At 41.9% G+C, this 12,361-nt stretch overlaps 2 protein-coding genes across 6 annotated transcripts in view; one reads left to right on the top strand and one right to left on the bottom strand.

Annotated features, from left to right (window-relative positions):
• The window catches only part of LOC310662829 (pyrin domain-containing protein 1-like), a 742,864-nt gene that overhangs the window by 713,437 nt on the left and 17,066 nt on the right, over positions 1–12,361 (bottom strand). The window lies entirely within an intron of this gene.
• The window catches only part of LOC310662758 (interferon-induced very large GTPase 1-like), a 93,703-nt gene continuing 85,209 nt past the window's right edge, over positions 3,868–12,361 (top strand). The window contains exons 1-4 of one of the 4 annotated variants that reach the window (XM_083409826.1): positions 3,868–4,314; positions 6,105–6,523; positions 7,968–8,582; positions 9,275–9,419. In XM_083409826.1, coding sequence (XP_083265952.1) covers positions 6,223–6,523; positions 7,968–8,582; positions 9,275–9,419 — 1,061 coding nt within the window. In that variant the 5' untranslated portion in view covers positions 3,868–4,314; positions 6,105–6,222. The remainder of the gene's footprint in view (positions 4,315–6,104; positions 6,524–7,967; positions 8,583–9,274; positions 9,420–12,361) is intronic. The other 3 variants (XM_083409828.1, XM_083409829.1, XR_014504311.1) reach the window with 3 other exon arrangements.

Here is a 12,361-nt window from a genome sequence, read left to right as displayed (position 1 = left end):
CACTGTCTGTTTTCTCCATGGTCTGGCCTGTTTGCCTTGTTAATAAAGTAGGACTGAATATCCATCAAATCTTGTATTTTAACAGCGGTGGGAGAAATAACGCTGCAGACAGAGGATACAAAGGCAACGTATTCCTTTGAATAAGCATGACCAGGGATAGCCAACTACTTCCAGGACGTAGAAAAGCAGAACACTTCGTTTCATAGCTGGAAGAGAGGAAGTTAAACTTCTGCACATGGGCAAAGGCAGGATTTTTTTTGGAGAGGAGAACCTCAAGTTATCCATGTATTTTTATTGATTTAGGGGGGACAGCTCCCCCCCCCCACCAGCTACACCCATGCCTCTGTGTCTTTTTTCCAGCCCAGTCCAAGTTGAGAGCCTGTTCTGCTCCACTAACTGATGACATCCCAGCTGGGGAGGGAGGGAGGGAGGGCGGGCTGTCTACTCAGTTCAACCTTCTGGAAGCATCTTTAGTCAAGCAAAGAGATATTTAACAGACTTGGCTGTGGCTATTAACAACGTGGCTGGTACAGCCACTTTTAGCAGTCTTTCCCCTATAGAATCCCTTATTGCGGATCTAAAACTAGGAGCTTGGAGGGAATTCCAAAGATGACATCTAGAATATGTGTGTGTGTGTGTGTGTACACACACACACACACACACACACACACACACACGTGTACACACCCTTCTATAAGAATACCATTTATTAACCATATCAATGATCAAATTGTTTGAAAATAGACTGTGGGAAATAAGCTGGGGCCTCAGCCCTGGGGAAGAAAAGGTACTGTGTGTCATTGCTGGGATATAGTTCAACAGGCAAGTGGTCACAGGTGGATGACTGCAGACTGCCTCCCCATTAATCCCTTCTCTGCAAGCACACTTTGGAGATGAGTAAAATGATGGCTGTCCATGCTGATCCTCCTTTTGCTGCTGCCTAGGAAGGGATGCGGGTTGCGCTGTGGGTTAAACCACAGAGCCTAGGACTTGCCTATCAGAAGGTTGGCGGTTCAAAACCCCGCGACGGGGTGAGCTCCCGTTGCTCGGTCCCTGCTCCTGCCCACCTAGCAGTTCAAAAGCACGTCAAAGTGCAAGAAGATAAATAGGTACCGCTCCAGCGGGAAGATAAAGCGCGTTTCTGTGCGCTGCTCTGGTTCGCCAGAAGCGGCTTAGTCATGCTGGCCACATGATCTGGAAGCTGTATGCCGGCTCCCTTGGCCAATAAAGCAAGTTGAGTGCCGCAACCCCAGAGTCTGCCACGACTGGACCTAACAGTCAGGGGTCCCTTTACCTTTAGGAAGAATTAATCTTCTGCTGGCTATATATTGTTCTGACTTTGGGGGGGGGTAGGCTAAATGCCTGCCCCTTCTAATTCCTGGATGCAGCATGGATGCAAAGGCTGTAATAGCCAGTCAGCCTGGTAATGGCCCACAGCAGGAGTCCTTAAGGCAGAGTTTCCCAAACTGTGTGTTGTGACATGTTAGTGTGTCATGTGTCCATGAGCTCCTCCCGGGGCTGGAAAGGGGTTAGCTGAACCTCCGGTTTGCTAGTAAAAACTGAACTACTGTGTCACAAAATGATGCATGTCAATAAGTGTGTCACCAACATGAAACGTTTGGAAAGCTCTGCCTGAAGGGAACTTGCCAGCCTCCCTCCCTGGATAGTTGGAAAGACAAAAGGTCAGAGTTGAGTGATGTGAACCAGAAGCTGGAATAAAAAGCTGCAGGCTAGAAAGACAGAGAGGACACCAATACTTTTATTTTTTTGTTTGGATCCAAGACTGCAGCTATGATAGAAACAAGACCTTTTTTTGTTGTTAATGCTGTGAACCCCTCCATCACAGGCTCAGGTTATATTTGTGTGCATAAACAAACCAAAGACAGCACAGTGTCAGCTGTGCCTCATCCCCAAAATATGAACCCTGGCCCAGAACTCCTGGAATCCTGCACCGCTCGGAGATTGGGGCGGTGTGCAACAGTATCTTCCCACTGCTGCTTGTTCAACCTGGGAGGTGAGCTCTTGATCACCCTGCCGACTCCAGTGTTACTGCTGCTGATATCTGTGTGGAGCTGGCCTCAAGAAACTTGGCTTGCAAGTCCCATCCGTGCAGCGGTAGCTATGTCCAAACTAAACATTTTGCAGGTCCTCAAATTTGGGAGAAGGGTTGGCTCCTCCAATTTTAAAGGTGTGGCTTGTATTCGGGCCAATATGGTACATTCACAGAGAAACATTAGCTCTCCTCTATCCCTGCTCGTTCCCTGCTCCTGCCAACCTAGCAGTTCGAAAGCACGTCAAAGTGCAAGTAGATAAATAGGTACCACTCCGGCGGGAAGGTAAACAGCGTTTCTCTGTGCTGCTCTGGTTCGCCAGAAGCAGCATAGTCATGCTGGCCACATGACCCGGAAGCTGTACGCCAGCTCCCTCGGCCAATAAAGCGAGATGAGCGCCGCAACCCCAGAGTTGGCCACAACTGGACCTAATGGTCAGGGGTCCCTTTACCTTTATTGCTTTTAGAGAGTTCCTCAACCCAGTCTCTCTGCATCATGGAGATGCAGCCATTGCAGTCACACACTAAACAAAATGGAGAGTGTAAGTAAGATGTGATAATAACTATGTGACCAAAGTTGACTAATCATTACACATGCTCAAGCTATGATTTGTCATCTGCATACTATCCCTTGCTTTCTCCTGTAGGACTAATTGCAGTCGTTAACAGTCGTCAGCAGGTTTACCATACCCATTGAGTCAATCACCCATCACCTACTACCCTTCTGAGAAATACCCCACCCCACCCTCCCACTGAAGGGTCTGAAGCAGAAGGGTCTGGTGACTTCTGCTTCAGTGTATCTGAAGAAGTGTGCATGCACACCAAAGCTTATACCCAGAACAAACTTAGTTAGTCTCTAGGGACGTGGATGGCGCTGTGAGTTAAACCACAGAGCCTAGGGCTTGTCAATCAGAAGGTTGGTGGTTCGAATCCCTGCAACGGGGTGAGCTCCTGTTGTTCGGTCCCAGCACCTGCCAACCAGCAGTTCGAAATCACGTCAAAATGCAAGTAGATAAATAGGTACCGCTCCAGCGGGAAGGTAAACGGCGTTTCCGTGTGCTGCTCTGGTTCGCCAGAAGCAGTTTAGTCATGCTGGCCACATGACCTGGAAGTTGTACGCCGGCTCCCTCGGCCAATAAAGTGAGATGAGCGCCGCAACCCCAGAGTCGTCCACAACTGGACCTAATGGTCATGGGTCCCTTTACCTTTACAGTGCTACTGGACATTTTTATATATTTTTTTTAATCACACGAGAGTTACTGGGGAGCATTCTAGAATTAAACACACAAGGTAAAGCATTTAGGCATTCCCAATTTTGGTAAATTAAATCATTAAATGGGTCTCCTCTGGAGCAGGGAAGCATCCAGATGAATCCCAAATCTCCTGCTTGCCTACTTCAATCTATCCACCCACCCGATATCCCAAGCACTGAGCGATGGAGGAAATGGGGGAGAAAACACCCCTTGAGTGCGTCCAGAGTTCAGCATAGCTCAGAAATCCAATTCAGCAGCTTATCCCAAATGATAATTTAATATGCAGAGCAAAATGGAAATAAAACCCTATACCAGAACATTGGTCTAATTGTCCATGCACAAGTTAACACAGCAAAAAGGAGTTGCCACCTCTGGTGCTGTTGATTTCGGGCAGCAGTTGTAGTTTGAGTAGGGTCAAGAGAGACAAAGAAGTTTGGAAATGGCATTTTAAGCACCGGTGATCCAAGTGGGTTTGATTGACAGGTGGCCATTGTTTATTTGGAGATCCAAATGTCGTGCCAAATCCTGGCCAGTGCATTAACCTTCATTCAAGGTTCTAATTTGCTCAGAAGGAACCAAGTGGAACCAGTAAGACCACAAAAATGGATTGTGACTGAAACAAATCACTCAGTTTATTGGTCTACAAGTTCACTGGTATTATGAAAGATTGTGGAATTTGCAGATAGAAAATAAAACAAGATATAGCAACTTACAGAAGATGAAATTTAAAGCAACTTAAAACAATTGGATATAATGTGTATAAACAACGGTATGAACTAATAAGTAACAATGACAAAGCAATCAGTCAGAGGCAATAGCACAATCTCCTCCCAGCTCCTCCCAGCCCATCTAGTCATAGAAACAGTTAAATGTGTTTCTTTTTTTTTTCTACCTTCAGTTTCGTTTCTTCTGTTCTCTAGAGGTGGGGTCGTTTACAGGAAAAGCGAAAGCGCAAAGCATAGAAACTTAACTCGCAGGGAACGAACGTAGGCACTGCGCTTTACATCTCACGTAAGTATCTGCATTTAATTTTGATTATTTAGGTTGTCAGCTATAATTTTTACGGACCATATTCCTTAACCTCTGCTTGCAATAAACAGAAAAACATAGGTAGATTTTGTGTATGCTTGTGTGAAAGCAGAATAGCTAATGGAGTCTTTCACGGCTATTAATTCAGAGGTGCAAAGTCAGCTCTCAGATAAAAGCCACTTCAAAAGCTAAAACAAGCAGCAATTTCAAAAATACAAGTTACTTGGAAGCATTAAATACTCTGATAAACAAGAAGCCTTGCTCCTCGAGATGCAAGAAAATCAATGAAATTTTGGAGGAAGGAAGGGGGTGTAAATTTAACAAACATATATCAGTGCAATCCTAAATTAGCACAACAAACTTGAGAACACGAATATTTAATGTTCATCAGAGCATTGTGTTTTGGTGCTCCCAAGTTTTTGTACATAATAATAATAATTTATTATTTATACCCCGCCCATCTGGCTGGGTTTTCCCAGTCACTCTGGGCAGCTTTCAACAGAATATTAAAATACAATAGTCTATTAAATATTAAAAGCTTCCCTAAACATATACATTTTCAATAGCTTTTTATTGTCAACTCCCCCCTTGCCTAATTAAGGTTGGATTCATTTTTGCACTGTAGTTGAGCTTCCTTTGAAGTTTGAACATTTTTATGGAAAACTTTAGATTTTCTGCTCCTTTAAAAGCAATCTTAAAGCTGTAGATAAGCTTTATATTTGGAATTGTTTTTAAAATAATTTATTATATTTCAGGATTGGCATATTATTTTGAATATATTATAAATATTGGCGATTGCCACCCCCACCCCGCAAAAACGCTTGCACACAATCTCTAAGCCTTGAATAACTGCATAACAGGCAGATACCAACACATGCAGCTTCTCAGTGCTGTGCTGGAAGAGCAGAACCTGTTGAATTTCTACCCATCACTTAGCTTCTAAAGGCACAGAACCCCCACCAGAAAGAAAGGTGGTAATTTTAACCTAATCACCCTATTTGTAGCCTTTGTTGCAGCTAATCTATACTGCTAGACAGTAACAACAGGGCAGGCAAACCACTCATTTGTGAGGATATCCACTTAATCTATTGAAAGTGAATGCTCATTCAGTCAGATTTCTTATATCCTGCTAGTGGCAGGCCCCATCTTGAATAAATAAATGCTCAGGATGGGAAAATAGTTCAATTAGCATTTGCTGGATCAGAAGAAGAAGAAAAGTCTTTATTTGCCTCAGCCACTAGCCATAGCAATGAAATAAAATGTACTGAAGATACAGGTTTAGAGTTAACTATAGAAAATACATTTTGGAGGTTTACATCGGTAATCTAATAATAGATCTTATTCTAATTGCCCCCGCTAAAAACCTTGCAGTTTTCGCTGTCACCTGATCATCTTGATCTGCTCAAGGAAGGACACAGTAGCAGTGGTTAAGCAGCCCAGCAAGGACAATAATAGAGGGGTAATAATAAACTCAAATCTTTATTAAGAGGGCAAGCCAGAAGCACATGAGCTACTGACTCAATACTGCCATCTCCCCAGACACATAACCATTTTTCCAGTGGAATTGTTTGAAATCGACCCTCAAGTACAGCTGAAGGCAGCATATTCAGTCTTGCGAAAGTGAAAAGCGCGTCTGTATTTTGGAATTGTTAAATTTGGCAAATAGGGTGTCAAAATGACTAGGTGGAAAATAATAATACCATGGACAAAAATTGTGGCCAGATGATTCTGTCGCTCGATATCATACAGGTGCTTTCTCTGTTGAATTACAGGTTTGGTGTTGGACATTTGCTGGATCAGTTACTCCAAATCCTTACAGAGCAATGCTGTTTATACAAAGACAGTGTGTGTTCATTCTTCAACAATTTTAGGGCTACCTGCCTGGAAGCCATGGCATTTTCTGGGAAAAACCCATCTGAAATTATATGGAGGGCCAGAAGGAAATTAGCAGAAGATCTTCTTCTAATCGACTCAGAGCTGATCTTGGATGTGGCAGATTCCCACCTGCTCCTCACACAGGGGGAGTTCTTCTCCCTGAGTGAAATAAAGGATCCACAAGCCTTTGTGGAATGCCTGATTGAGTTAGTGCTGGGAAAAAGAGAATCATCTCAGGAACTGTTCTTGGACTGCCTGGAAAACCTGAGGCAAGCCTTCCCAAGCCTTCAGCCCATTTCTGAATATGTAGAAGATGGTGAGTAACACTTTTTAAAACCTGGAGGTGCTTTTTGTTTTTCCTAAGGGTTAACTTCTCACCTGCAGCAGCACCAAATTCTCTCTCTATGTCTTGAAGACCTCTTGCGTCTTGAATTTCGTCCAAAGCTGTTAGTGCTGCTTTTGTGAACTTTCGTTTACATGATTATAAGTTTGGGGGGCCTCCCCCACACCCTAGAAATTAATATATGGTAGGATTTTGATTATTTGGGATGTGAAGGGAGAAATACAAGTTGCAGAGGAATTCCTGAACTAATTTATGCAAAATGACCTGGCCAAGCTAGGGCCATTAAGAAACAATACAGGGGGATTGAGGGCCTTTGGCAATGCAAGAAAACTGTCCTTCCTCTCACCCCAGGTGAGTGATTTGGAAGGTTGCCAGGATAACTGTGTGTGGTTTGGGTTGGTTTTCAAGCTCAGTTATGGCAATGAGTTACTCTGTCAGCTGACCTGTGCTGGGAAAAAGGTAAGGGGAAGGCAAGCCTGATAGTTCTCCAGGACCTCTCAGATGCTTTTGATTTTGCTTCAACACAGGGTGGATTTGATTTAAATCAAATCAATTTAAATCACTAGTCAGTAAGACTTGATTTAAATCTTTTTCTTTTTTTCCAGAAAGACTCGTTCTTGCTAGTATAATCTTAATATTTACAACCAGATGAAGGTTTCATTTTTTGAATAATAAATTGTCAGAGTAGTTTTTACAGTTATATCAAAAATTACTGATTTGGTTATACTATTAGAAATACATGGGCAGATAATTACAAAATTATTTTGAGGTTTAATAAGTTAGCTGTTTATATTTGGATAACTTTTCTTCTGTACGTTACTGGAAGGAGAAAACTAATCATATCCTTAGTAACAATTTAAAAAAAATTATTTAACGAAAACAATAACATTATAGCATATGTATCCATGTTTGTTAACTGATATGGTTAAACAACTTTTTTAAAAACAACAACAATTTAGACAGAGTTTTAGCACACATGAAAAACTTAAAACAAATCCTTATTTCCTGATGAATAGCCTTTGGACTATAATGCAACTTAAACAGGAAACTATCTTTAGAAAGATTTTTCCTCCAAAAGCATTTTATTTTAAAAATGAAATTTAAATTTAAAAATCTGATTTTTTTTAAAAAAGTATTTTTTAAAAAGCATTGGTTTTTATCTACACTGCTTCAACAGGAGTCATTGGGCATCACTTTCAGTTAATTGTAAAAGGAAGGAAATTGAATTTGTAATGACGAAGTATTGAGCCCCCCCCAAATCTGACCTTTTCGTTTAGTTATTTATTTTTCAAAAAAAATTATTAGTATTTTCCACACAACAACAACAACACGAAAAATAGCAATACACAACACACAAAAACTGACATTCGAAAAACTAAAAGTTATTTGTTTGGTTTTTTTAATCTGATTCTTTCAGATCACTTGAATCTCAGGAATGACCTTCAGGTCCCAGACTCTGTTGAATTCTCAGGGGAAAGAAGTGGATCCAAGAGCATGGATCTGGCTAGATCTGGAAACCAGGATGCTCCCCAGTCCCCAGAGGGCGTAGGAGAGGTTGAGACTATAGGTTTTCCTGTATCCTCAGAGGCAGGAAGTGGATCTCAGAGCCCAGATGATGCTGTTATGCTTCCAGGAAATGCAAGCAGCACTGAGGACCCAGATGCCAGTCTCCTGCTCTCCAGCAAAGAAAGAGAAGTCAAGACTCCAGATGCCCCGGATGTAGCTGAGAACCCCAGTGCTGCTGCCATGTCCACAGAGAATAGAGATAGAGATGAGGATCTAGAGAGCTCTTCATCTCCATGGGTAGGAAGTGGGTCTGAGAGCCCAAGTGCCCCTCTGTCTTCAAGCAAAGGAAGTGGAGCCAGCGATGGGAACTGTGGCAAATCCGAAGGAACAGGAAGTGGGGTAGAAATTCCTGGCATCTCTGCATCAAAGGGAGAAGAAGAGGGAGCCGGACAACAGGATAGCTCTGAGAGAAAAAGGACAAGCAGTTCTCCCACGAGAAGGGAGAGATTTGAGAACTCAAAAGGAGGTTTGTATCCACAATAAAGGGAACTCTGGATGGGATGAGTTGTTGCTCAGTAGGCCAAAGCCCCAGTTGTAATAAATCAAAGACTTCCCATAGCAAAAGTGAATTTTTAATAAAGTCGCTTAAAACAACTGGATATCTAAATCTCACTCCAGTGCAGCATATATTTTGTGTGCAGCTTTTGTTTCCTTGCTGTAAACCACTTTAGTAGTGGTGTTTTGGGTACAGAAATCTGGGGAGTAACAAATACATACCGTACTTCTTAGCCAAGTATATACTACTTAGAAGCAGAATTATTATATATACAGGGATGTTTAATCTGCAACACGTCTACTGGCTGCAGAATCTTGGCTCTTGATGCAAAAACCTGGTATTAATTGTCTTTTTTCCTTGACATTACTCAGGTATAGATAAACCATATTTTGGCTCATAAGCCTTGTGCAGATGACAGTGAAGACCCTGATTTCTGTGCGTTCATAAAAAAAATAAAAAAAAAATATGTATGCATAGTGCCAATTCTCATTTTCCAGTTTTTATCTAGGCACTTAACAGCTTGTAAGTGCATGAATATAAGGTTGGGGCCAGGGTCCGTGGGCCTGATTCTGACTCCCTCTACACATTCATCTAATGCAGAGATCTAATTGTACAGGCTTACTGAAGATGTTTATTGGTGCTTTCTTGATTTTTTGGCACAGCCTTCTTCCAAACCTCAGAGGATCTAGCCAGGATGCAGCTCATGAAATCAACACCCGAATTAACCCCAGCTGAAAAGAAATCCTATTTCCAGAAGACAAAAGGGAGTCTGATGGAGGATGTTCCTAATGAAACAACCATCAAAGGGTAACGTCTATACTTAAATTATCATCAAGGTTTTGATTTGTAAAAACAACATTATTGGGTGATTTATGGGTCCTCTAGAGAGAACTGCTTTTATCTTCCCTCTTTTTTTGGTTCTGTCTCCATTGTAAATGTATTAGAAAAAATAATAATCACAAGGGCATTAAATAGCCACTTGATCTGCAGAAACAGGCACTGTCAAACCTTTCTGGCATTGAGGGCAAGCTGGACTACTGGCTTGGTTTGTTTGTTTTTTGCAAATTAGTCTGCTAATAAAGGGCTAGGAACAGGGCTGATTAAAAAAATTGGCACTTTATTTTAGAATTCTGTTCTCTAGGGCTGAATTATTCAATCACTTCAGTGTTGCTCTTGAAAGATCTTACTTCTACATATGAGTACCTGAACTTTCCATATGAGTACCTGAACTTGGAGGCTCCTCTGTGTGTGTCACCAGCATCCTCTCCCAATTGGGGTGATGACATTGCCTGTCTCTCCATCCTGCCTGTTATTTTTCTGGTCTGAAAAGATTCAGGATCCTCTTAAGGTGGCGCTTGGTTAAGGGGAAGTGACTAAGCAGAGACTTGGTGTGGGATCCACTTTGAAATCAGTCTCAAGAGTAATCAAGAGTCTCTTGTTTTCTTCCCTTGAGGCTGAGCGGGTAGTGAACTTCTCTTACTTGCTTAGAAGGTGCAGATAAAATAGGAGGCTAGCAAAATCCAAGAAAAGAATGTCTTCCTTAATGTATCGGGGAGGGAGACAGAAGGAAGCAACTCATTCCAAAGTGAATTCAGGAACAGGGGGCTATGCTCACAACAACCCTGTAAAGTAGGTTAGGCTGATGGGTTCATAGTTCAGTGGCTCTTTAACCTCAGTTAGTCATTCTTCCTCTAATGAAGTTAACTGTAGATGTGTACATGGCAGCAAACATTCTCGATATATGACTAGATTTGGACCAGAGATCTTAGGATTTCTCCTATATCAGGGGTTCCCAAACTCTGGTCTGTGGATCGATCAGCAGTGGTTCACAACCTTCATTTAGGTGGTCCATGGCATGTACACGGGAAATATTCATATTGATTTATAATAATGTTTAATTTATGTTTCTTTTCTTTTTTTTGTAAACCTGTGATATTGTTGGCATTCATCTGTCTCAAAAGACAGTGGAGTGCACGTCTGGGGGTGAAGCCCAACTGTGTGTTAGCAGCACCAAAGTGACCTCCCCAGGGAATTACGTAACATCAGTATATAAATATATTTATTTTTTATTGGATTTATATACCGCCCTTCATCATAACATCCCAGGGCGGTTCGCAGAATATAGGATAAAACCAAGTAAACAAGTAAAACGAAACAGCAAAACAATAACACTCCCCTTCCCACAGACACATTCAAAAGGCTGTAGAATATTAATCAGCCAAAGGTCTGATTAATATAAATATTTTTATAAATAGAAGAGACAGTGTGGCATACAAGTCAGAATCATAAACAAAATAAATAAAGGAAATAAAAGAAACAATAAAATTTTATTTTCAATTTATTTTCACTTGGGAAAAGGGTGGGGAGTTAAAAAACATTTTGACTCTTGCTAAGGTTGGGAGAAAATGGCTGCCCACTGCAGTGAGGTAAGCCAGGACTCAAGGCAGAAAGGAACGCCTTAGGCCCTCTGGCGCCATTTTCCCCTGTGTCAGTCTTCATTCCTTAGTACAGAAAGTATTCATCTGATGTGTAGAGATCTTTCCTATTCTGATTAGTCCAGGAATGTTCTAGAAGGTTTATTTCTTTGTGAGAGAAACAGGAAGGTTTCTGATGTTTTGGTTATTTCTGCTGGGAAGCTGTGTACAGCTGGTTTAAACTCATTCTGTTATGTTTCTGTCAAGGTTGAGCTGACTATAATAGTAAGGCCAGGAGGAGCCTGGCTCTCTTACTTTTTCTTTCTTTCTTCTCATATTCTGTTCTGTATGCTTAGTGTTAAGGTTAAGTCTTATTATAAGTTTCTAAGTTTTATATCAAGTGCTGCTGTGACGGGTGCGTCGCCACTTTTCCCCCTCACGCCATTGGGCCCACTCTCACTCAGATGAATTGCCCCCACCTCACTGAACAACCCTTACCCAAAGGTTTTTTTTCCCCTTCCTTCTTAAAATTCTAGCCCAGAGTATCCTGTGGAGGATCTTTGTGAGGGGGTAACTAGGAGTCTCAGACAGATTTTCTTTAAATAAACAATAAAATATTTATTTAAGGCAAGATAGTATATAACACAAATGGATTAAACTTAGGTTACTTCAAGAATACAGTGCGATTTCACTTTAATTCATCCTCGGTTGTTTTTGTGTTATAGGTTCGGTTCCTTTATACGGCGATACTTTCTTACAGTTATCCACCCCCTTTAACACTCCTGCTCCTGAGGTACTTTAAGTACACTGGTACCTCAGGTTAAGTACTTAATTCGTTCCGGAGGTCCGTACTTAACCTGAAACTGTTCTTAACCTGAAGCACCGCTTTAGCTAATGGGGCCTCCTGCTGCCGCCGGAGCACGATTTCTGTTCTTAACCTGAAGCACTATTTCTGGGTTAGTGGACTCTGTAACCTAAAGCGTATGTAACCTGAAGCGTATGTAACCTGAAGCGTATGTAACCTGAGGTACCACTGTAATAGACCAAAGGGCTCTCCGCACCCCCTCCCTTCATTGGGTTTGGGAGTTTCTTCTTTTCCTAAGACGAATTTCTCCCCTCCAGGCTAGATTTGAGTCCCAAGTAGGCTGTTTCTTTCCAGCTCCTACTTCTCCTGACTCAACCTCTACCTCCCAGTAAAATTCCTGTCTGTTCCTCCTATAGGACACGACACTCTGTCCTTCACAATCCACTCAGAGTGGAAGTTGATTTTCCAGAACCAATGCTTTCTCCTATTCACTCTTTATACCTCAACCTGTCTCCTAACCTGTTTCCCTC

This window comes from Podarcis tiliguerta (genome assembly GCF_965153285.1).
Source record: "Podarcis tiliguerta genome assembly, chromosome: 13".
NCBI classification, from domain to species: domain Eukaryota; kingdom Metazoa; phylum Chordata; class Lepidosauria; order Squamata; family Lacertidae; genus Podarcis; species Podarcis tiliguerta.
The sequence above is the reverse complement of the archived record's forward strand: the minus strand, read 5'-3'. Positions and strand labels throughout refer to the sequence as shown.